Here is a 26,301-nt window from a genome sequence, read left to right as displayed (position 1 = left end):
TGAACATTTAGCACAGTAAGCACAGTAGAAGGAGCAAAGACCTGACCACAACACCGGGAACTCCATGCCCTACTCTTTGCGATGAGTGTGCGAGTTCTTTTACGTCCCCTGCTGACCATAACACTGAAGATACAGGAGACGGGGCCTACGGTTTATCGTCCTTATCTGAGAAGACTAGAATATCTAACCATTTGCAAAGCCGAAGCGGTTACCGTTTAGACCATAAAAAAATGCAACACAACATTGTCCCCCTTGGACACGACGATAAGCATCACGTTTTTACTTATTGCATTGCATTATTGTTGATGACAATAAAATTTACATCATTATTTATTTCGCAATGTAGTGATTTCAGGTTAATTTTCGTTATAATCACAATATGCGAATTTATCCCTCTTCCGGCCATTTGGCCAAAGGAAAACAATGTCACCGACAAGAAATTAAATGAAAATCGAAAAGATGGGCAATACAATAACTATTTCTGTGCAGTTGAATAACGATAGATCACAAACCTCTCAAAGTAGACTTGGAAATTTTCAACCCTTAAATCCTTCGAACTGACAATACCAAACCTATATAACCGTTCATTAATTCACAGTGAAGCCACAGTTTTCACGTTAAAAACAGAAAACCACAGTAGATGTTGTAAATGTTTTGCTTTTTTCAAAGATGGAATCAGCAGTGAAAGTATAAATTTTTTCACTGCGAAGAATTTCACACGGCACAGTCGGCAATCGTGCTCTTATTATAATGTCTCACGGTCTGAAAAGTTTCTTCTTAGGAAATATTCCACTCTCAAACAAAATTTCCATTCATGGAAGGAAATACTTCAGAAATGTTCAATTTGCGTGACGGATTGTCGGTGTCCAAAAAAGGTCATGTTAATTTAGATTAAATTACTTGTGGTATTAAAATTTAGAAACTTTCGCTTTCATGCATGACAAATCAAAGAAACTTTACTTGCCAACTCAAAGTTTTTGACATGTATTTGCTGCTTCTTTAGAGGCAAAAGACAAGAAATTCTTGCAATTTATACCTGGAAACGCGAGGATTTTAATCTTGCATATAATTACATACGATATTTTGAAAGTAGCCCGAGCATTTTGTGACACTCTAGCTGCAACGCATGCTTTTTGAAAGGCGATCTTTTGAAATGAATGGCACGCTTGTTCTACTTCAGTGAGCAGTAGTCCACACCTAGCGTTATCCCGGTAGCACTTCCACCTCACCCACAACCACCGCATAAGTGTAGTTCAAACACTACACTAAAAACGGGAGACTTTGGTCACGGCTACTAGCGCCGAAGGTGCGAGCCTCTAGACCCCTCTAGGGGTCCATGGGCATGCACCCCCGGAAATTTTTTAAAAAATATAGGCCCGGCTGAAATTTGCCATGTAATCAGGCCCAAAGATGCCATTTCCTGTATAATTTTTGAGATCATAGTCAATGGAAATTTACTGACTTAAGACATAGATCAAAGGCTCTTCGAGCAACCTCATGGTAATTCGATAAAGTGGAGTCGTTCGCTTTTTTTCATATAAGCGTTCAATAATGTAACAGTCTCACTTCATTGCCTTCAAATGCTTTTTTCATGTTAGTTGCGTCAACGGGTCACTGATGCTTTGTGCTCTCCGGCTTCGTAGCACAAATTCTATATTTACACTACCAAAATAAAGTGTAACCTTTGAATACGTTTTTACTGTCTTGGATGCGCTGAATTGCATTTTCAATTACTTTTCTGTCAGCACATAATTTATATAATATACGTACCGGAGAGCGACAAGCATTATTATTTTTTGAGCAGCCGATGAAATTTGAGAAAAAGATGCGCCTGAGCACTTTGTGTTTCTGCTCGCCTCAAAAAGATGAAAAACGGATGACATGACGCGAAACGAAAAACGTGCTATGCAACTCGAGTTTTTCCAGTGAGCTGAAAAGTTTATTAAATGACGTCACATGGCAAACCAAACTGCATGTATTTTGTACCTGCTATCAGTATTAAAGTTACAACGGGGGATCTTGAAGCCCAAAAAAAAAAAAAAAAAAAAAAAAAAAAAGGGGGCCCCCGCCACCAAAAAAACAAATTTTACCACAAAAAAGGAAGATGTGACACGAGAAGACGTGACGCGAAACAGAAACGTGCCGCGATACGAACTGAAACGTTTATTAAATCACGTCACATGGCAAGCGAAATTGCATGTATCTCATAACTGCTTTTGAACAGTTAGTAACAATCTCACTTTATATGCCTCTTTGAATGTTTTTTTTTTTTGCGTAATGGCTCATAATTTGATTGCTCGTGCTCTCAGGCTTTGTACCACTAGAATAAAGTGTAATAACCTTTGATCCTCTTTCGCATTTAGGAAAATTTCTTTTGTAAATACTGATCAACCTCGTTTCCTGGAAGAGAGAGATCTTGGGAATGATGTTGGAGAATAATGTATTCCTGATTGACATGTGCTGAATGCGTTTAAAGGACCTTTCTGTCAGCATGTTTACCGTTTAACGCATAAATTAATTGTGGTTTGATATCAGAATGGAGTGAGTGAGTGCAATTAAAGTCAAAAGTCATTTTAATACCCTCATTACCATTTGGTAAAAATTCAAGCAAAACCACAAAGAACGCAAACATCACACAAAATCGAGGCAATCCCATCATCATAATTCTAAACATGTTTCGGGTTTAATGTGAACACAGCTTAACTTTGCTAGAGAAAAGTTACAAAAAACCGGAGAACATTGAGCGAAAACGGGAAGCCGAAAACGTTGCCGAAAACAGGAGGTTTCCGTTTGGAATGGGAGGGTTGGAATCTCTGCGATTTACATGGTACGATTTTGCTGCATGCAACATACTTGTAACGTGCTTACATCAGTTCTATGACACGAATTGAGTCGTGTAAATCAAACCTACAACTTGCTTACGACTGCTGTAGGTTAACACGCCTACTCTCGCTACCCTAATTCTTTGGTTTCAATGTTCCCGGCGGGTCCAATCGATAAAAATCAACATTGGAAACCAATCGATATAATCAAAATAATCAATAAAAATTAATCAATTAAGGGCTAATATACCTGAAGGTTTTTTTTTTCACAGCTTTACACAAGATCAACCGATATCTCATTCTCCTTTCAAGGAATCCAAAAATGCTTTCATATTTATCTACGTTTAACGGTGTTTTGCAAATTTTTGGGGATGTTGGGAAGAGAAAGTTTTTTTTGCAAAGGTTAGTAAAATTCAGAGAAATAAGAAATACTGGAGGTTTATTGTGTTTTTGATATTAGAATCGAGTCCCTGACAACCTTGAGTGCTCTTGCGTGGGGTCAACTGTCTGGTGGTGTTTCAAATTTTTTTCTTTCTTCAATCTTTTCTTTAAACCTCTAAAATTTCATTCAAATTCAGGTATATTGCCCCCTTAATATTGATACTCACAAGTTAATTCCTCTTAATTGTATCGATTGTAATGGTTTTTACAATTATTATCAGTTAAAATAAATGGAACATTTATGAATTCTTACAACGTTTTGTAAGCCCCGGGTGTAAGCAGATACGTTATACATCCGTTCGCGGGGACTCATGTCAGTCTTGTCAAAGTCTTGTGATTCTTCAAATGACGATTAATTAATAAAAAGAGTCTGTAGTGAAGGGCTACCACAAGTGCCCATTTACAAAATAAAAATATTAACGATTAAACAAAATAAAGATAGCAAGCAAATGCAGGTCTGTTCAAAGAGGGCTATTTAGAGGGCATTGCACATGTATCACATGTTTCAAATGACCAAACTTTTCGAAGGGTTTTAAACACACTTTCAATCAAGTTTATCGTAATTTTAACACATTTAGAGGAAAATCAGAAATTGAACAACAGATCTCTAACCTTTTTATTTATTTATTCTTTTTTTTTTGGTAGAATGTTATGTCAGTAAACAAGAATAGAAGGTGTGTAAAAACAGGAAAATTGGAACCAATCAAAGCTGAGAACAGACAGAATAGGAACAAATTAATGCCAACTTATCACACAATTTGAGAGCTGATCGTTTGTTTGCAACTCATCGGAATGATGCTTGTATCTGCGGTTTACAAATTGTTGAGTTTAAAAGCTAAATCTCAGTAGATTTGCAAGTTCTGTTTACCACTGCTTTTGCTTAAGGCTGAAGACCTGACTTAATGTCACATATCATGTGTGGTACTTTGATATATGCCATATATTTATAGCTTTCTAAATTCCTTTCTACCGAATGGCAATGAGGTATTAAAAAATTACTCTTTACTTCCCTCACTCGCTCACTTACTCGCTCACTTACTCCATTCCGATATCCAACCGCAATAAATTCACGCATGAAACGGTAATCTTGCTGACAGAAAGGTCCTTTATTCAGTCATGTCAATCAGAAACAAATTATTCTCCAACCTCGTTTCCAGGGTCTCTCTCTTACAGAGAATGAAGTTGTTTATTCACATAAGAAGTTTCCTAAGTGCAAAAGAAGATCAAAAATCATCATCGTGACACTTTATTTTAGTGTTAAAAAAGAACAGAACTTGCCCTACAAAGCCTCAGAGCATTTAAAGGCAAATTAAGTGAGATTGTGACATTATGTCATCCCTTTTTCATCTTTTTGAGTCCAACAGAAACACAAAATGCTTGGATACATCTTTCTCTCAAAATTTCATCCGCTGCTCAAAAATAACGTTATACCTGCTTAACATAAGAGGATCAAAGGTTACACTTTTTTTGGTGGTGAAAAAAAAAAGAATTTTTTTTGTGCTATAAAGCCTGAGAGCACAAAGTTAACCATTAATGACGCAACTCCAATGGAAAAATTTTAATATCAAAGGCAAATGAATCAAGATTGTTACATTTATTGGATGCTTAGAAAAAGCGAAGGTCAGTACTTCATCCAATTACCATGATATCATATTGAGGTTGTTTGAAGAGCCAGTTTGATTTCATTTATTAACTGACCGACTGGAATATAACATAATAAGCAATTTAACTCTCCAAAATGTTTGTTTTATTGTAATGTCCTAGAATGTTTTTAAATTCCTTTGTTAAATTTCAGATTTTCTGTTATCAACAGTTTTCTTGCTTTCTTAAGTACAGCCCTGCAAAATTTCATAAAATTCTAATGACGGGGTTATAGTTAGAAATCATGCTTTTCTGGAAAGACAATAAAATGTGCGGTCGCAGCTTTTTGATCAACTGCATACGCGCAGCATTCAAATTTTGTTTGTCTTAAAGCCTTGAGAGCATGCGTGCAAACTGTGTTCAGCCACCTTAACAGGCTGAATGTTCATCAGTGCCAAGCCTGACAGTGTTTCAGTTTTCATAGTTGTCCATAAATATCCTTTGACAAGCTTTGATCAAAGTGCTGTTTGCTTAAGAATGTTTTCATTAATCAAGAACCTTGCTCATTGTCGGCTGGGGTGACTGGTATCGTGCAAGCAGTTCGTAGCAAACAGTTAATGTTAGGGAGCAGCTAAGGTTAAAACTTTTCTATTAATTTAAGTTCTTTGAAGTGAGTGGTTTCAATTTTATAGGGGGTTTGACCAAACCCCCCAAACTCCCATAGATCTGTCCCAGCAGCATTGGTGCTTTTTTATGTTATCTGTGATGTAACAGACAGCAGATAGACAAGAAGGCATTGTGCATGTGATTATAAGTTTAACTTAAGATCATGTTTTTTGGAGAATCTAGAATTTTGTACCAAATTTATAGTGAAATTCTTATCTCCACACTGTTGAGGAACTGCAGGGTTGGATCCACCTGGATACAATTATTTATTTATTGTCAGCAATAAATAGCAAAATTGTTCCCCAGGTTTCCATCCCTTGTTTGGCTTGGTGGATCTCAACATTCGTGTGACGTAAATGGTGATGCTGTTAAAATTAAACATTTTTGAGAGCACTTCACACTGTCCAAGGTTCTTTTTCTGATTTAAATTATTGTATATTTTATACCAAAAAGCCAAGGCTAAAACCGAGGTGGTCGTAAGATGGATGCCTCTATTTTTTCATTTTCAAAATGTAACTTTCACAATAGTTTGATTTTTTAATATTAAAAAAATATACCTGATTCAAGCTCTTTATTCACCACTTCTCTTGTTTAGGAACCTTAACAAAAACAATGACTCATTGTTATCTATCAGACAAAGTGGATCACAAACTGACAAGTTAACATATTTTTTCTGAAGCAATCAAAATCAAAATAAATATCAAGTCACATGATTGTACACATTTTATTATATTTAGGTCTACCAAATGTTTTTCATTCTTTATAAACTTACATGCATGGTGTTCTCTTAATATCTGACTTTTTTATTCAGTGTGTTCAAAATATAATTATCTTAAATTACATTTATTATATAAGTATTAAAAATTCGAGTTAATACATGTAAGTTGACACTGGCTAAAAATATTGTTTTGGACGTTTTGGCCACTACTGTTGCCTTCTTCAGCAAGATAAAAAATGCAAATGTTCAACGGCGTCATGTTAAAATATGTAACAACGTTTGCAATTCTTTCGGAAAAACCTTTTGCTTAAGGGAGGATAACAAAACCACGATGGTCGATATCATTTGTTTCTTGTTGTCTACTCAGTTGGCGCAGATTGTGAATAAAATTTGCAGGGTAGTTATTAGTGGCGAGGGCTTTCGCAACTCGCTTTCCCTATACTTCCCCCTCGGGGGAATAAACATTCCTCCCGGTGCCAAAACCCCAAAAAAAAAAATTTTAGCCAGTGTCAACTTATTAATTTAATTTTTAACATGCCTGGCTACACCCTGAACATTTTTAACATTTAAGTATTTCTTGTGTGAAAGAACATGACAGTTTTTACTAAGGAATTAAGTTACTTATCGCTGGGTGGTAAGAGGGAGTGGTCCTTATCACGAATTACAAGGCTATTTTCCTTCAAATCACGAATCACATACAAATTATTAATTTTAAGACAATTACACAAATTACTGAAGATATAGTTATACACTTTTAAAGATCTGTAAGAGCTGTAACTGATTGGTTACCGGTAATTTGTCTTTAGCAGTAGCAAGACATGTTCTCTCACATGGGCCCACAATGTGAGATAAGCTAAGTCCTACAATTGCATAACTGGAGCCAAGGGAATGCTCCATCCACATATAATCACAGTCTACAGCGTAGTTCATAAAAAATAATTCATGTAAAAAAAAAAAAAAAAAAAAAAAAATTTATTATAGTTATGCCGAATTTGGTTCACTTAATGTAAATTGGTTTGAAAGTACTGATTTTTTTTCAGTTTTGACAAATGTTTCAGCTTGAATCACTACTGTTCTCAAAATAACTGGAATCATGCCAGATCTGAGCTCTTTTTCACATGTTACATCCACGCTAATTTTTGCTCAAATCAGGCAACACACATACTCTTAATATACCACCCTGTCTCTTGGGTTTTGTTTTCTATAAGTGATGGTCAACTAAGCTATACATTGAGCTGTCTATGTTATTCAATCATGCATGTAGAAAGCTAAGCTTGATATTGTATCATCCATATCGAACTACAATACCAGAAACGCGCAGTTATTAAACATCCCTCTTTTTAGAACTGCAGCTGGACAAAGAACCTTTTACTATAGAATAGTATCAATCTGGAACGCCCTGCCGCAAAATCTAAAGTTATGCCAATCATTAGCGCAATTCAGGAACAATTTGAGGAAGACACTTTTAATGAACTGTAATTAGCTTAATTTAGTTTAACTTTAGGAATTTAACTTTTGAAATCAATTTTGAATATCTATTATTTACCTAATTATTTATTTATTTATTCATTTACTTACTTATTTTAATTTTTTCTTCATTTTTTTTATTTTTTATTTTTTTATGTAAATATTTTACTGAAAAGCCCTGTGGGGACGTGGAATAAATGTATGTATGTATGTATATGTATGTATTATATTCTAGTTATATGTGTGTGTACAATAAGGGGATATGTTTTAGAGGAGATATGCAGTGGCAGATCCACTTTGAAGTGCCGCAGGGCCCGGGGCCCCCCTTATTTTTTCGGAAATAGCGCATTTTCTTTGAAGTGCCAGAATTTTTTTCGCAGAATTCAATATTCATAGTCAAGCGGACCCCCTTAGCTGAAGGTCTGGATCCGCCACTGATATGTAAATTTGTTGGTTTCACTTTATTTCCAGCTTTTGTCAGCTCTGCTTACTTAAATTGACAAGATGGGAGCCCTTGTTGCTAAGAAAATGGTGAACTGGCAGTCTTTACAGGAGAGGTTGGATCTTTTTACCGTATATAAACTTGTACATCTCTATGAACAAAACATAGGACCACTACCAACATGTTCCTACGAGAAACAGTATTTAGCAGTTCATCAGTTCATTGAAAAGCAGGTACATAATTGAAATTCTCAGTTATTAAGTTAAGTTATGGTGCAAATAGATTGGCAGTTCAAATTTTTCCAAAATTGAGATACAGGTATAATAATGGACAAAAGAAAAAATACAAACCCCACCCACCCCCGACAGATGGCAAGATTTCGCACCCTCTTCCCGATCCCCCGCTAGGTCCTCCCCCCAGCGGCTCGGACCCCCCCAAAATTCAAACACTATAACACATGAAAAAATCATTTTAATAGCTTGGAGGCTCCAGTCAACCTGAAATCAGTGCTCGCTCCATGCCAAATCTTAAAACGTAAAAAAAAATCCACAAAATTGCGAGTATTCTTGAAAATAAATGGGCGCATGTTTATATAAGCTACAGGCGAGCAATCGCCAGTAAACATAAACTTTTGATGACCAAAGAGTCGCTTGGGCCCTGTTAGTAATATATGGTTTTATTTGTAAATAGCTTGTACATACTGTCAAAACAGTTTTCGGTTTCACAATGTAAACATTCAGTGCTCGCTAAGAGTCAAATGCTTGAATAACACAAACATACATTTCAAACTGAACATAGAGCAGAGTAAACATCAAAATGACCGTGACCAAGGAGTCGGCTGGGCTGTGTATCTGGAATGATTTACTGGAAAAAAAAGCGACGAAAGCCTGGTCAGGTTATGAACCAGGCCTACAATGGGCGTCAAAAGTCTTTGAGACAGTTGGATGAAATCGATACTAATTTAAAATTCCCGTTTTTTCACCTTTAATCTGCTGCCGCTTCTGAACCACTCCCCCTCCCCCCTTTTCAATGTTGTACTCAAACGAGGCAAGTCTTGCAGATAACAAATACAACATTGTTTCGGGGGGAGGGGGTTATATTGAAGGGGTGAGGGGTAAAATTTGTCCAAGGTACTCAAAAAGTGCCGACTGTCTCAACACTTTTGGCGCTCATTGTCTGAAGGTGAATTTTCGGTATATCTTGAAAATAAGAAACTACATAACATGGACACAAACATATATTATTCTTTAGAATCAGGTGATCACATTGGTACTGCGCTGCATTACGAAAGATTAATTAGCGCGTAAATATCGTGATTATTGTAATTTGGCGATGACGTCACAAATCGGCTAAACCTGCGCATAAACAAGGCCAAATCGTTTTTAAGGCTAGAATTTGTGTTGAAACACGTGCGTATGTCTGCTTTGCAAAGAAATTAATAGGATTAGGTGCCAAATAAATTATGCAACAACCTTAAATATCTCGGGGTTTTTGTATCGCATTTTAAAGCTGCTTAGAGCAAAGGAAAAAATCGAGCGTGCGTGACGAGGAAAGCTATCGGACGCCACCAAAAACTGTGTTCCCGGGAAAAGCGGTCCAGTCTTAGAAAAATCCCAAGATTAAGGAATGGGATGGGTCGATTTACTGTCTAGAAACTAATGCGGTAAGCAGGCGCCAGCGCAAGACACGTTTCCCCCCGCCATTTCGGGGGGAGGGGGTTATATTGAAGGGGTGAGGGGTAAAATGTGTCCAAGGTACTCAAAAAGTGCCGACTGTCTCAACACTTTTGTAGGCCCATTGTAGGCCCCGCCGGTTAATAAAAAATGTTGTCCAAAGGTGAAACTTAAACAGCTCAAACACTCCTGAATACTACTGGCTACTGACTACTAATACTATGAATATAATTAAAATTAGAGTGCCTCAATAATTAGACACAACCATGTTGAATCAACAGCTGTGAAAGATACATTCATCAAGTAGAAAGACAGCTACAGTAAAATTTTGCAAACAAGCACACTTAGATTGATGTAGATTGATAGACCCATCAAAGCAAACAATTTTCCGAAGAAATCAACTGAAAAATTATAAATGCCACAAAAAGCTAAAGCATTAGATATGTCTTCTGTGCACCAATGGTACAATACACCTTTTTTTCAGGTCAACCCACGCCTGCCCAGGATTTGGGTACGGTCGATTGTACTGACATTGACCATATGCTAAAAGACGCTCTTGAGATTGCCATTACTGGCAAATATTCATGGCAATGTTTCAATAAAAAATTGTTGTCAGTACTAATTGTGATCGGAGAAAATTGAAAGCCTTGTGAAAGAGTGGGAAGAATGAAAAATCTTAGGGGTAACTCAGGGGTATACCTAGCTGCTATGTATACACAGAAATCCATAAGGGTTGAAACATGTACCAACTCCCTATGATTTGCATTGTACAAAGCGTTTGCATATTCGTTTCCATTAAGTACCATATTTGTAAAATCAGGAGAAAAAAATTAACCAATCAAAATTGATTGGTTAATTTTTTTTTACTTGCCCGGTGTCCGCTATTATGTATACTGTATATACCATGCTTATTGACAAGAAGTCGCCAATTTTTGTTGTAATAAATTTTTTGTATGTTTTTTTATTTTCTTTTTTTTATCTAAAGACAATAGTTTAATGGAGTGTAAACTGGTCAGTGTAATTTAAGTAGCAAATATTTTACAAAATATTGTGATGTATTAGTGTAATGACATGTACCATGTTATTGAAATAAAGATTATTATTAAAATTGCAATATTTGGATTGAATTCACAGAACGCGCTAGCTCGCGCTCAATGGGGTAATCTTGTGTTTGAACAAGCTTGGTTGATAAAAGTTGAATTTGGTTAAATTATCCTGTTTTTTCGTTGTTTAGTAGTCTGGAGAACATCACTTGGATACGATTAATGAATTTCTTTAGTTTCTGTAAGAAATTTATGGCGTTTAGGTTAGAATTCAAATAACTCAACACAAAACCAAAAATGTGGTTGCGTGTGTCGTTACGTGTGTAAAGCATTCGGGCACAAACTCTTCTTGTTTCTAAATATGGTACTTGGCAAAAGAAATATTCAAACGCCGTGAACGCGCGTTACATGTTTCAACCCTTATGAGTTTCTGATATACGGAAATAAACAACTTTTTTAATCTTTTTCTTTTTAACTTTTTAACTAATTTCTTTCAAAGCTATAATAATTATAACTTCCTACGTATACCTGTATTTGTTAACAGAAGTGTTTTACAAAATTTACTGATTGACACCTTTCAAATGGTGTATCATACATGGCTATCTGGTTATTTATTTTAATTTTCAAAAAAGACCATACTTCTGCCCTTAAGGGGGTAACATACTTTGTATTGTTCACATATTTCACTCTTCAATAAATTGTGCTTTATTCACTGTTGAGTGTACAAGAAGAAAGCTACCATTGATAACAAAGAGTTTTACAAGATGAGTGATATAATTTTGCATTGTATTACAGCTAGAGGATTGTCTGGGAAAGCTACACAAGCAAGTACAAGAACATGTTCACCAGCTCTCCCAGGAGCCATTTTCATTGTCAATTCAGAAATCCTCAATTCCTCATCCTCTTGCTGGAAATGGTTTGTGTTTTCAATTTAAATACTGTTTCTGTGTTAATTTTTATGTTCCTCCCAGAAAAAAGATTTTTGGTGTAGTGTTGATGCGGTTATTAGCTGTTAAGAGAAAACCCTGTAAGTCTACCCCACCTGCAAAATCAGAGAAACAGTGAAAATTGTGCGGTTTAATTTGTAGGATAAATCTCTCTTTTAAAATTTTCCAACAGTGTAAAATACAAAACAAGCCCTGTGGTGGGCACTTTTAAATGAAAAAGCTGTATCTTCAGTTTCTTTATAGAAATAACAAAGCATAAGCCTGCGGGCTTATATCAGTCTGGAGGGCGCATCCTAATTCCCAAGGATGTTTGCATCTGAGGTTTTCAAAAAAGGCTCATTTTTTTTACTAAAGATTTGAGCAATTACATGTATGTAAGCTGATAATATGTTGAAGTGGGAAATGGACTGCGATATATTCTGTTCATTTAAGGTGTTTTTCTAAAAGGAAGTGCTGTTCCTGGAAGTTTTTTAACTTTTCATCCTGGATTAGTGGTAAGTCATTGAGAGAGATTTTTAGTCAAAAATTATTGAGAGAATTTTGGCCATGGTCGAAAAATTAATTTGCTCACACCTTGTCAGTTTAAAGGTCTAGGAATGTAACTGAAGGATAATAAAGTTAGTTTTTTTAAAAAATTATGTTGAATAATTTGAGAGTAGAAATCTCATCCTCTGAGACCCAGGGGCAGTTAGTAGGGGCTGCAAGGAAAAGTTGAAACTGCAGGAAAAAAAAAAAAGTGAAAAAAGTGGCAAAGAAAGGTTGGAGTGAAAGTGAGGAACCCCTGTGAAAGAGTCTTAATTACCACACCAGTTCCAAAAATCTCTCTGAATGCTGCCTCCTGATTGGGCAGAAAAAATCCTTTGTATTACCTGCCAAATCAGCAAACAGTGACTAATTATATAGAGCCACATTTGTGTGTGCATAGAGGTAGTTGTTGTATCGTGGCCATATACCGGTACTTTCATTTTAGTTTACATCAGCGATCCAAAAGCAAAACCAAGAAATCAATTGAAACTGATGTGGTAAGACATTTTGCCCAGGGGCTCCTCGCTTTCACTCCAACTTTTATTAATTTATTTTTCCCCACAGTCTCGACTTTCCCTTGTATGACATGTAGCTTATTTCTTTATCTGCTCCTGCATGTTTATAAGTAGTTTTAGCATGTTCTAATTGAATTAAGCTTTCTGTCTTGCCTAGTCATACAGAGTACACTCCACATACAATTTTCTGTGGAAATGTCCTCTCAGCAAGAACTATTATTACAACATCAAAGACCACTCATAGATATATGGCTTGCCAGCACAAATGTTTGTAAGAATTTTTCACTATTCTTTTGTTGACTGAACTCGAGATTGAATTTCGCCTCCATGAGGAACAGGTTATAATTAGTTTGATTGACAGAAGCCTATTGCCAATTATTCACATGATGTTTTGATTCAAGAGGATGGTTACATGATTGTATGTGTCACTGAATTTGATTGTAACATTTTGCAACTATTTTCAAACCATTACACAGCTTGTCAATGATAAAAACGGATGATGTTTTGGTCAGTGTATTGCCTCAGAAATGTTTGCAATAAACTCTTGCTAGCTAGCAGTAAATTGTTTATACTTGCCTATTATTGATATCTTTTTTTCTTCAGTATTTATCAAAAGATGTTCCAAAAATGCTCAACTATCCCAACATCAGTACAGATAACTGTTACCTAATGTCACGCTATGATGGCTGCATACTTGATGCTAAGGATTTTAATACGGATATTCAGGTAAGTAATTTCATTTGATTATAAGGTAATGAATTTTATTAAAGAGTCTCAAAAACACAGGCCACTGGCCAAGCTAATAGCACAATAGCTAAGAAGAGGTGCATGCAATATTGCCATCAATGCAATGTGGGCTCCAATGGCAATATTGATGACAATATCGCCATTCCCCTCGACCTATTCTGAGGGTGATTCTCTGACACCGTTTGATCAGCTTTATTAAGGTCATTGCTCGAAATAGAACTGAACATAGATTTTTAACCAAACTTTGCCTACTTGTTGATTACCTTAAGGTATACCTGCCAACTTTTTCTGGGTCAAAGGCGTGAGATTTTTTCCCTGAGCGTGGCAGTATTTCCGAAGACGACATGATCATGTCCGAAGATTATCAAAGACCTCCAATGAATTCCAAAGACGTTCAAGGCATCCTGGTTTCAGTCCCAGGACGTGTTTTGCTAAACACGACCTCGTTCCCAATGTATTTCTTGTCAAAACTATGAGATTTCAGGGAAAGTATTGTCGTTTATTCATTTTATACTGAGTTTTTGTTTCTCGCATTTGTTTGAGTTAACTTTTTTTTGGAAATTGCATCAGTTACATGGCTGTAGTAACTCACATTTTTCAACTAGGCGTGAAAAAGTGGTTCGTAAGCATGAGTTGGCATGAGATCGAAGTTTTCAACTCGCAGACATGAGACTCACGCCTAAGACGTGAGACTTGGCAGGTTTATTAAAAAAAAAAAAAACAAAAAACCCCTAAAATAAGTGTCCTTGAGTGCACTCACTGTATTTTCTAATTTGGCCCTTGCTGTTCAAAAGGGATGCTGCAGAGTGGCTCCCAATAGGAAGGGGCTCACTTCCACTCCAAAAGATACATACATGTGTAAATCTTAGATGCTTCTCTTCCCCACTGACGTTGAACAGGAATCTGAGTGAATCTCTGTCTTCCTCCTTCACACTTATCTGCAGAAACTTCTGAACCCTGAAGTAATTCAATCCTTTGACTGAGACTTAATTGAAGATGCGGGAGAAAGAACGGCCACTGGACTTTTTGGCTAAATCAAACATTATCAAAACAGCTCCAAATTGTGCTTGCAGGTTTGTTTGCGTGTGCTTAACACTGCCCTTTGTTTCATTTGGCTGGTCTTTCGTTCGTTTTTGAAAAATTACACATGGAAAAAAAAGCATTTTGCAAGCTTACGTTCTCCCAGTCAGCTAGCAGTCTGAGTTTTCCAACGCATCGCATGTACGTCTTTCCCTGCAGGGTTTTCTAAGCGTCTACGAGGCGAGAAACCATTTTAAAAGCATGTGCTCGACTCGCTGCCGCCATGTTTCTTGTTGATTTGAGTAGAGTAGGACTGGATACTGCATTGTGACGTAAGGTCACATGTTAGGGGCGGGAGAGTTTGAATTGAGCGAAATGGCGCTTTTGAAAGTAAAACAAAGAAGTTTATAGTTTTAGCTCAACTGCGGCTGCCAGGTGGTTGAAGGACATCATTAAGTCTGAATACCCGTAAGTTAATTACAGCATCGCTCGAAGAACTGAGTGATGTTTCTGCCTTTGTTTTGTACAACAGCGCTGTTTAGCGCTTCGGAAAAAACGTTGCACCAACCAAGGTAGTTTTGAGCCTGGCCGCATAAAAAGCCTAAAACAAGAGGTTTCTTGTCGGGAACTTGGTCAACACGAGTTTTGCAGGGTCCGCTTGGGTGCTGCTGCGACAAAGTTGCCAAGAAGTGACCTGGTTCTTTATAGGTTTCGCACGGGACGTTCCCTCGCAAAAATTTTTTCTGTGCCTCATTAAATATTCATCAATCAATAAATCAATTAATGGATTCGTGCCTTAGTTTATCTTGTTTTCACAGGATTTTGTAGATGTGTGATGATGTAAGGAGTGGAGATAGAAGTGAAAGCAAGCCGGCGGCGCTTGACTGAAAGCAAAACTAGTATAATGTGACAACACAAGCAAACGTATTCAATCAACAATCAGTCTTTATTTAACTTTCACCTCAAAATTACAGCTAACGGTAACAGATTACAATAGTCTTGTCCGAAACAACAAAAAGCAGCTAACCGCAAGCAGACTGCAGTGAAAGCTAGCCGCTTGAAACGCTAATGCTAACCTTAACCCTTAAACTTGGGTGTAGCTTTTTAACCCTAAATTTGAAATGAAACCCTAGCGTCAGACCCTAACCCTAACCCTTGGGGTTTAGGGTTAAGCTTTTTTTGCTAGGGTTAAAGGAGAAGGTCACTCCAGAATGGCCATTCATTTTCTTTACGCCAATAAAAAGTTTACACAAAGATATGTTATTCACCAAAATTTCAGCCTTCAATGTTCACTATAACCCTACGAAATATCTCCCAAAACTCGACAACTGAACGCCGCCATCTTGGAGCTGGTAATGTATGCGTGACGTCAAAGATCTCAACCTGAAGTTTGGTGGGAAACTTTTAATAGTCGAAACTCCTCGTTTTTGTATTTCTTGGAGCTCTGTTTGAGCAAAATGGAGATGCACAAACAGGCATTTCGACAAACAAAAGCCACTACAAAGAAACAAGGAGTTTCGAGTATTTAAATTTTTCCGCCAAACTTTAGTTTGAGCTCTTTGACGTCACACATACATTACCAGCTCCAAATTGGCGGCGTTCAGTTGTCGAGTTTTGGGAAAGATTTCGTAGGGTTATAGTGTACGTTGGAGGCTGAAATTTCGGTGAATAACATATCTTTACAGGTATAAACTTTCAAACAAGATCTGATAGTTAGGCGATAATTTTCTTGGCTGGTTTGTTGATGATATCCATCTCAGTAAAATCCCTGAGTTCAATCAGTTTCTCTGTCTTCTCCAATAAGTATTTCAGCTTTTCTTTTTTATTTGTTGCAAGTAAATCCCCCTCCTCGTTCTTGATTGGACCTGCTGATTGTTGGTACTTCCCGATGAGCTTTTTTTATGTATCGTACAACCGCTTCATGTCTCCTTTGGCTGCTGCTCTCTCAGCTTCCTTGGCTAGGTTTTCTATAAATCTCCTCTTGTCTTCCCTAATAATTTTCTTCACAGCCTTATGTGCCTTTTTATACTTTTCCTGTTCTGCCGTCTTACCTAGCCTGCCGCTTCAACTTTCTCCTTTCAAGTACATCCTCACAGGGGTTGATCATAGTCTCCTTTGTTAGTTGCCATTGGTTTTGTATGCATTACAAGAAAGACTACAGCAAACAAGAGAAACGGAATCCAGTGGACGCTGTTGACACAATTGGACGACCTCAGCTATGCTGATGACTTGGCTCTCCTTTCACATAACTTATGGCAGTTGGAGGAGAAAACATCAGACCTGGACAACAACTCTCAATCAATCAATCAATCAAAACCTTTATTTATACACGATGGGGTAGAAAAAAGCTACATAGCTTGTGGGATCGTGTGTAAATAAAACATTAAAACTAGTAGATAAAAAACATTAAAACTATATTAAGGTAAAAAAGCTAAAAAGCTAAGCTAAAAATAGATAAATTGCTAAAATTGTTACAATGATAAAAAGATAAAAAGCGTTAAGATCTCTTACAATAAAGATTGTTAAAACTGTTTTTTTTTTAATTATGTTCGACTTGATGGTCATTGTACATTGTCTGTACACACAAGACTAAGATCTTGAGGCTGAACACAACAACTAAACATCCAGTTACCCTTAGGGGGAGCCATTAAGTTACCTCTGTAGTACCATCGACAAGCAAGGAGGCACAGATGTGGACATCAAAAGTAGAATTAAAAAGGCATGCACCACCTTTGCTGCCATGAGAAATATCTGGGGCTCAAGGAATAACACCACACAAACCAAACCGAGGCTCTTTAATTCCAACATTAAGCCTGTTTTACTTTATGGCTCAGAGACTTTGAGTACAACAAAGGCATTGACAAAGAAGCTCCAAGTTTTCATTAACAAGTGCCTGGGTAGAATTTTAAAGTTAATATACTCAGATAGAGTTAGTAATGTCAAAGTATGGCAGAGATCTGGGCAAACTAATCAGGGAGGACTATCCGGAGAAGGAAATGGAAATGGCTAGGTCACACCCTACGGAAGCTTTTCTGTACCATCACCAGGCAAGCTTTGACCCAGAATCCTTAAGGGTGTTAACCTGCGATCAGGCTTTCTTTTTTTCGCAGCGGAGGGAAGAAGAAAAAAAGGAAAGCCTGATACAATTACTTGTCAAGTCGTCTGCCGCCCCCTTATTAAAAAAAACTGTCAGCGTCGTCAAGAATGTTGGCGATGCCATCAGATAAGCGTGATTAGCGCCTTCAAATTATATTTTTACTCTCACAAACAGGTGATAGAATAACCCTTTTTGAACGAGCTGATCGGATGGTTTTTCAAATTTGTTTTCTGCAAAGGCTGATTTTGCGTAAGGCTCAGGTCAGTCAACTCATTTCAAGGTCGTAGTTTTCGTCACTGGCACGATCGTCTGGCGTCTTTCGTGGTGTGATGTAATGCTCTTCGACACCACTGGTGATAGATCACGCTCTTACCGAATCCCATCGGAAGCACCGCCAAAACATCTTTTCTTTCACAAACTATTCGTTGAATACACTCCCTTTGTTCGTCTTTAAATGTTTTGTGAACAAAACTCTTGAGAGATTTTCTAAAACGTAGAAGAACTCGCTTTCTACTCCATTCCGCTCAACACCCGCCATGATAACAATCATCTACCATTGTTTTTGTCTACGTGCCATATTTTTGGACCGGAAAATAGACTTGAACTCCATTAGCCAATCAGGATAGAGTTCTAATGCTGCCTTTTGTTTTCTGGCCAATCAGAAAAAAGTCCAGATTCTGGACTTTTTACAGACGACTCGACAAGTAATTGTATCAGGTGTTCATTTTTCGGTTGACCCCTCCGCCGCGAGAAAAATAACGCCTGATCGCAGGTTATAAGGGTGTCTAAAGAGAGGTTGACCACAGAACACCTGGAGACATTGACTAAAAGAGTTCTAGCCTGTGTACAGCCATCCCACTCGGCTAAAAAAAATCGCAGAGGGGGCGTCTGTGTTATGGTGTTCTTAATTGTGTTCTGCTGCGGGCGGTTTTCCCGGAATGTGTGGGAAATGATCTGATTGGCCCCTACACAAAAACCATTAAACCTGTTGTAATTGCCTTTAATTTATGCGGGCGATAGCTTGTGGCGATCCAAATTATTTCAGCATGCGGCAAGCTTTCAACCTTTACAGCCTTTTGCGTCTCACTTGTTTCTGAAGGGCACAATATGAAGTATTATTTAAAGTCAGGAAAAGCTGGAAAGAGCCGTAGTTTGGTGAAAACGGTGGTCTAGAAAATTTATGCACTGCAGTTTGAAACCTCTGTAATTTGCCACATCTTTCATTTAATAGTGCCGTTTGTTTTTGGCTCATTTCAATTTAAATTGCTTGGTTTGGAAGGACTAGCTCTGAAATTTATCTTTGAAGGCGAATGACTACTTGGATTTAATAATACAGTAGAACCCCTATTAAGCGGCCACACTCGGGGAAATGGCAACTGGCCGCTTAATAGAGGTTGGCCGCTTAATAGGGGTTTGTCAGAAAGTAGCATAAGGTCTTTTAAGAAGGTTACATTATTTCAATACAAAATAAGGTGAAAAGGAATAACGAAATCACATGAAGACAACAATAAACCTGTGTTTGAATGATTTTATCGGCCGTCACGATCTGAGCTTGTTGGAAATTTATTTAAATATCGTATATAACATTCTTATTGGCCGCTAAATAGAGGTAAAAACAATAGAAGAACGCTCATCGGGACGGAAGAAAGGTGGCCGTGGCCTCTTAATAGGGGTGGCCGCTTAAAAGGGGTTTTATTTACAGTATTATACTGACAATATTTTCGGGACTTTAGTAACTGGCCACTTAATAGGGGGTGGCCGCTTAATAGGGGTTCGACTGTATTGTGATTCCGGGTCCGGCCATTTACTAATACTGTTGCACAATGTATTTTACGAATGACACATTTTAATATCTTTGTCTGGGTTCGCCAAAAACTGTTGTAGCTTTACTTGGAGAACGAAGAAGGTTAGAGAGATTTTGTGTTGTAAACGTTATGCTTCTTGCATTTTATAGATGTAGCGCTTTGTCTAATTTGAGCTCGATGATATTTTATCTCCATTGTTTGTTGTGTTTTATATGGAACCACATGATTCAAATCTGGTCCTCCGAATATCCAATATAATAATTTATGTGAAATTTAAATCGATAACAGCAGGATGCTAGAACACAATTAAGAATGCCATAACACAGATGTCCCCTCCACGATTTTTTTTAGTGGAGCGGGATGGCTGTACACAAGCTACAAGACTTGGTACCAGCTAGAGAGGGATGCACAGGACAGGAGGCTATGCAGAGCGACTGTTGATGGCCTATGCTCCTGAGAAGGATATTCTTTGTCGATCTTTCTTATGAGATGCTGTTCGTCTTTGCTCGTGTCCTAGCCTGCAGAACAGGCAGTTTATTTTGCGGGTCCCGCGAAAGGAATAATAAACGCTTCCTGTAGACACACCTTTGTTTATGCTCTTCCAACAGGCGAACGGTTTTCAGTGATTGGTTACCTTATTCTTACTAATTTTTGCGCATACTTAATTTCGCGAAAATCTGAGAGCCGAATTTCGCGAGTATCAATTTTCGCAATTGAATAATTAAAGAAAAAGTGTATTAAATTTCGCGATTTTGTCATTTTTTATGGATCAGTCGTCAAAGACTTAGGAACTACTGAAAAAAATACATGCACAAAGGCTCAATGTAACTACAAGGAGAATGCAAACCTTAACGGAGACTTAAGTGACAGTACTAAAGAGGTTTTGAACCAATTTACAAGCTGCCTCGAAACAGTAATCTGCAGAAAAAGGGTTTTCATATACCAGTATAATATGGCATTAATTTTCGCGTTTTTAAATTTTGCGCAATGTTTTTTTTCGCGCCTACTAAATTTTGCAATTATTTTTAAATCGCGAAAATCGTGAAAATCGCCAAATTTAGTAAGAATAAGGTACTTTAAGCCATGTGATGTTAAAATGTGTGAAAAAACAAAAAGGCAATTGAAGTGTTCGCTTCTGCCCTTTATTTGTTTCCAGTTCTGCATGTTGAAAATTTAAAGGAGAAACAAAAGGGGAGCATCAAAGCATTATTTGAAAAGAAGGATGTTTTTGGGTCTGCTACCAACAGGGTTCGGTAAAAGCTTGATTTATCAGCTTTTTTCGAGAATCAACGTGATAGTGAACGGTGGCAATAAGTGCCATGAGGTTTCAAATCTACATTTGAGTCATGTGGTGCCAACGTAACACAAACAACAGAGGAGCTGAAGAGACAAAGCACTTGATCAAATTAATTACAACACAGAATGTCTCTCTAAAACCGAGGTTTAGCTTTTTTGAAGTAAAGCTACAAAAGCCTTTGGCGAGGCTGGATGAAGATAATATTTAACGTGTCATCTGTGATAAGATCACATAATGCAACATATATTTATCTGGTATTTATTATCAGAAATTAACCAAAACAAACTGTAGTAGCGAGCATGTGGCAAATTACAGATTTAGAGGTGTCAAGAAGACGACCGACTGTTTTTGCAGTACTGATACTTGAGACCTGTTTTTGTGCCAGTTGATTTGAGCGTTTTTGGTCCTATCTCGGTCTTTCATGACAATAAAAAAAGTGGGCGGTACAGCATGAACAATAATGTGTCTACAGGCAGGTTATTTTTCCTTCACGCTTTGTGCTCACTGTGTAGCGCTTTCCAAGACCCACAAAATAAACCACCTGTTCTGCAGCCTGCTCGCGTCATCACTGCCACTCATGTTAGTTTTGTCTCAGGATCCCTTCTTGTGTTGATTCTCTCACTACTGATTCCACCAATATTTTCCCAGGTTTCGATGTATCCCCACAGTGTATCCTGGTCCCGGCACCAAAAATGAGCCATTCTCCAAACGGTACACAGAACTTACAGCTTTTCTCAGTTTTCCTGGTTTATTCACAGCTATATTAACTCACTACAACTCACAGTAAACTCACTGTTTTTCAATTCTGTTCATTACCTCTTTTGGTAATACTATCAAATGTCACAAAACTATCAGGGTGGGTGTCAAAACTCTTGTACACTCCAGATATTGTGTGACTCTAAGTCTGGCCAAGTGGGGCATTGCTATTGAAGCATCAAATGCTTCAATAACATGAAAATGTAATATTAATACTTCATACTAACTAAAGAGTAGAATATTTGAAAAACTTTCAGTGGGTCAATGATTTAACAGCTCTTGGCAAATAAACATCAAATGTTGCATGATTTAAAGTCTGGCTGACTACTTTGCCAAGTGAGAATGTGTGTCTAGTCACTCAGCAAGGGGCTTATGTTGTCTTTTCTTACAGTTGCCATGTGAAAAGAGACTCACTCATCCCTTTGCATTTGGACATCTGATCAACCATCCTGCACCAGGTGAGGACTTCTGCTGTGTATATTTTAATCAGTCAGTTGTCTTGTTTTTTTTATTTTTGTAACTGCAATGGTGTACTCACATAACTTTCCTCAATTTTATTTAATTCCACTTTTTAATATTTATTTACCTTTATTAGTGTCCCAATTCATTTGAAAAAGCTTAATACTGTTGATACTTTAATAAAGTCTTATATTTTATTGCATGCTTGGCTAATCATGTTTGCTTCAGGCCTTTTATTTTCTATGCCTTAGTGTCACATCCAATGTGTCAAACATCACAGGAAAAAGTCAGTTCCCAACTGGATGTGACTTAGGTTCTGACATTGGTTTCTTTTAGGGCAAAGTTGGGTATTTAAATTGTTGATAAAAATCAGGTTCATATTTCCCAATAAGTATTTCCCAAATTAGATCCAAAATCAGGTTCATACTGGAAAAACATTGGGGATAACTTGGCATTGGTTGATATTTATACCTAATCGTACCTTTTTAGTACGCTTCGGCTGCATATCAGGCGAGTTTGGTCGAGTTGAAATATGACAAACGCTGCAAGCTGATTGGTCAAAAAATGATATCACAGGTGTGGATATCATTTTTATCCACACATGTGTGATACCATTTTCATCAATTTCCTACCACTTGCTATACCACTGCAGTTTCTATAGTAGACGTTAACAACATTAATAAAGATTACCGTAAAGTTCCGTGTATAAGCCGCACCCGTAGATAAGCCGCACCCCCGATTTGAAAGCTCAAATTTTGGAAAAAAATATACAGACCATAAATTTTGAAGTTCAAGTGAAGTTCTATTGGTAAACAATCAAGGGCACACAAGCACAGTTTCGAGACACTGACACGGTGGTTGTTGCAATGTTTAATATAAATTAAGTCTTACGAAAGCTAAATTTCACTTGTCATACCTCCTTTTTAGTTTGAGTTCACAATATCTTAAACTTGGATGCCCTCTTGATATCATTTTTTTCGAGATTATCACTTCTAAACACTCCTGAAACACTTGTAATTCGTTCGAATCGTTTGCGAATGATGAATGCTTAGTAGCCAAGCTCTGAATTGTAGAGAGGAGTCTGGGCATTAAAAACAAACATGGCGGCATTTTCTGCGGAAGAAACCACGTTTTTTTTTCAAGATTCTTGGAAACTGCTACCCGCAACAGGATAAAAACTTCATGCAGAATAAGAGTTTGTTAATCCAGCAGATGTATTTGCTGTGAAGGTCAATAAAAAACCGAAGCGGTCGGCCATTTGCCTTGTGAGTATTTGCGTTTATCTTGGTGCCTTTTCGCACGCGGCGGAAATACATGGTTCGAAGTGACTGGCAGGCTTACTGCAAACAGCTTTGCAGAGGAACTAAAAGGTAGTGAACAACAACAAAGTTTTCAGGTTGTTATATGTTTATTCAACGACGTCTTGAGAAGTTTTTTTTTATGAATATTAATTAGGCCTTTGAGAACTCCAACCAGAGATGTTTCCATAGATAAGCCGCACCCCCGATTTTTGACTTGAATTTAGAGGAAAAAGGTGCGGCTTATACACGGAACTTTACGGTATTTATTTTTATTTTCTACATGTTTTTCTAAGAATTTAGTTGTGTAGCGTAAATGTGACAGCTCTGTTAAAAGCAGACTTTTGAGTGGGAGGTCAAGGGTTAGAACCTCGCCCTGGGCCACCAATCCAGGTCTTTTAAAAAATAGTTGGTAAAATTATTCTGGCTGTGATAACACCTTGTCTGAGTTAAGAAGGTTGTATCCCTGCATGTGAATGTTGTAACAGTCCTTGTTGTGGTCTAGCCTTTCATTAGGGGTATCAAATGGTCTTTGCGAGCATTTGCGAGCATGCGAGTACAGCGTTTTTCTTTGCGAGCACAAGCACTGACAAAAATTAGCCTTGCGAGCAACGAGCACTTTTCAAAAACCTACCTCCACTAAAAACCAAGCATGCGAGCCCTTGTAAAATTGTGCGAGCACAAGCAAACGAGCACCCATTTAATTTTGCGAGCATTGCGAGCACTGCGACATTTTGAGGGACCATTCATGACCCCTTTCATTTATGGGTGTGACTGTGTGTGCAGGGGTATTGGGCCAGGGGTGCTCTCTGTGTCTTTACAAATATTTGAAAAAATGGCATGCAATGCATGCAGAAGCGATGACGTTTCACGAGGGTTGTTACATAATTTTTAGGAAATTTGTCAATAACTTATCGTAAATAAAAGTAGCTGACACCTTGTGCGTGAAAAAGACTGTTATCCAACGGCAGCTTACATTTTTCAAACATACTAAAAAGAACAAATTGTGTATCGCCATACAGCTACGATTTTAATAAACTACATAGGCCTTTCGACCGTAACGGTCCTCTTCAGTGTAGTAACATTTGAAATGGCAACGACCAGTAACATGATATTACAGTACAGATAGGGTGTGTCGAGATATTTATAAAATTAAGTAACGCCGGTGCGTAATGCACACGGATCAACCCTATTAAGGCCATCAGGTTCACTAGTGCGCAACTTACTTATCCAAATGGACTCTAACTCATGTAACTTCTCAGGAGAAGAATGGCTTAATACTACAAACTTAAATGTTTGGTTAAAAGTGGAATTATGGAAATCTAAATGAATTTTAAGGGCAGACTCCTTGCTGTTTCTATGCCCAGTTATGCGGTCACGCAACTTTTGGGTTGTGTTACCTACATATTGTTTTTTACAAAATATACATTCAGCCATATAAACTAAAGATCTAGAAGTACATGAAGATTTGCAATTAATACGAAAAGAATTCCCTGTAGTGGTACTATTAACGGTGTTGATGGGATTAATTAAATTAAAGGATAAACATCGTTTAACCCCACATGGAAGTGTCCCTTTGCTCTCACCCGGAACAGACAAAGAAATAGCCTTACGTTTGTACAAAAGGTCTCTAAGATTGGATGCCCTGCGAGTGCAAATCATAACACGAGCTCCTAAATCCCTCCAAATGGGTGATTTGTCCAAGATCTTGTAGCCCTGTAGAACAAATTCCCTGGTTTTCTTAGCACCCGGGCCATATGTAATAACCCAAGGTACTATGTTTTTGTTCTCTTGATTTCTCATGTTATACGACAGAACCCGGGGTTTGGAGGCTATCTTGTTAAGAATACATTTAACCGACCCTCTGTTGTAACCACTGATAATAAAAGCATCAGCCAGCTCGTGTAATCTGACCAAAAGCTTGTCATTGTTGGAGATGATACGTCTAAGACGTATGCCTTGGGAATAAACCACACTGTTAAAAGTATGACCTGGATGGCACGACTCAGGTGACAAATATCTTCGCGCATCAGTGGGCTTGACAAACAAATCCGTAATGGGATTATCTAGATGATCAAAACTTATGAGAATGTCTAGAAACTCTACTTCATTCCCAATTCTACTGGTGAATTCTATCCCATACTTTGGTTTAGTACAACCATTGAGCCATTGTACCCATTTGTGGAAGGGCTCAGTAGGACCAACCCATCTACCACCCAAATCATCAATAAAACGCATGATACCCTGGAAACCCCCCGGGGATTGGCGTTGACATCATCCTCCTTGTTAAACAATACGTTATTAAGAACGTATGTCATTGTGATGTTAGCAAGTAGCGGTGACAATACCCCTCCCGTAGGAATGCCCTTCTTTGCCAAATACCAGTTACCCTTATACATAAACTTGTTATTACAAATAGTATGTTTGACAAGTTCCTTCAACCAGTTCAAGTATTCATGCGACCACTGAGGCCTGCACTGTCTTAGATATAGAGCACAATCAAGAGCTTCAATAGCCAGCCTAGGATTTATGCTGTCATAAAGAGCCACAACATCTAAAGCAAATGGCTGAGATTCAGCAACTGGAAACCAGCCATTGAGTCTTATCAACGCATCTGTTGAATCTTTAACCAGATCAGTGCAGTACTCATTTTGCACATCTTGCAAAATCTTCAACATGAGATATTTGTCACTTCTACTTGTTGGTCCATTTCTTTGAGCTGTTACCAACCTGATTGGGGGACGAACACCTGGTACTAAATCTTCCGGTTTAATTTTGTGAATTTTGAACAAAGGATAGGCATATGGCGGTGACGATCGATATGCTTGAGTGGCTTTGGATCCACCAGAAGATGTAATACCAAGAACCCCTTCTCTGATATCATCTGAGACAAATTGCTTTTCCACTCCAGACGCCCAGAGTGCACGCAATCCTTTTGTAATTAAATCCAGTTGGTCAACTGGACCTAACAGTTCGAAATCA

At 37.7% G+C, this 26,301-nt stretch overlaps 2 protein-coding genes across 2 annotated transcripts in view; one reads left to right on the top strand and one right to left on the bottom strand.

The window, feature by feature from the left end:
- LOC144637251 (uncharacterized) overlaps positions 1–26,301 on the top strand; it is a 67,339-nt gene that overhangs the window by 730 nt on the left and 40,308 nt on the right. The window contains exons 2-6 of the mRNA XM_078496382.1: positions 8,167–8,370; positions 11,649–11,769; positions 12,233–12,294; positions 13,444–13,566; positions 21,954–22,020. Of these exons, the coding sequence (XP_078352508.1) occupies positions 8,200–8,370; positions 11,649–11,769; positions 12,233–12,294; positions 13,444–13,566; positions 21,954–22,020 (544 nt within the window). The 5' untranslated portion in view covers positions 8,167–8,199. The remainder of the gene's footprint in view (positions 1–8,166; positions 8,371–11,648; positions 11,770–12,232; positions 12,295–13,443; positions 13,567–21,953; positions 22,021–26,301) is intronic.
- On the bottom strand, positions 140–25,800 carry LOC144637247 (uncharacterized). The gene is made up of 2 exons (XM_078496378.1): positions 24,542–25,800; positions 140–174 (listed from the first exon to the last, which is right to left on the bottom strand). Exons 1-2 carry the CDS (start codon positions 25,555–25,557, stop codon positions 162–164), a joined length of 1,029 nt encoding a protein of 342 aa, XP_078352504.1. The 5' UTR covers positions 25,558–25,800; the 3' UTR covers positions 140–161.

The sequence above is a fragment of the Oculina patagonica genome, chromosome 13, assembly GCF_052425735.1.
Source record: "Oculina patagonica isolate OP01 chromosome 13, crgOcupat, whole genome shotgun sequence".
Classification (NCBI taxonomy): Eukaryota; Metazoa; Cnidaria; class Anthozoa; order Scleractinia; family Oculinidae; genus Oculina; species Oculina patagonica.
This window is presented reverse-complemented; position numbering and strand designations above follow the sequence as displayed.

Excerpts from the sequence above, each read along its gene's own strand:
- LOC144637247 (XM_078496378.1), bottom strand. The coding sequence starts at position 25,557 with ATGCGTTTTATTGATGATTTGGGTGGTAGATGGGTTGGTCCTACTGAG.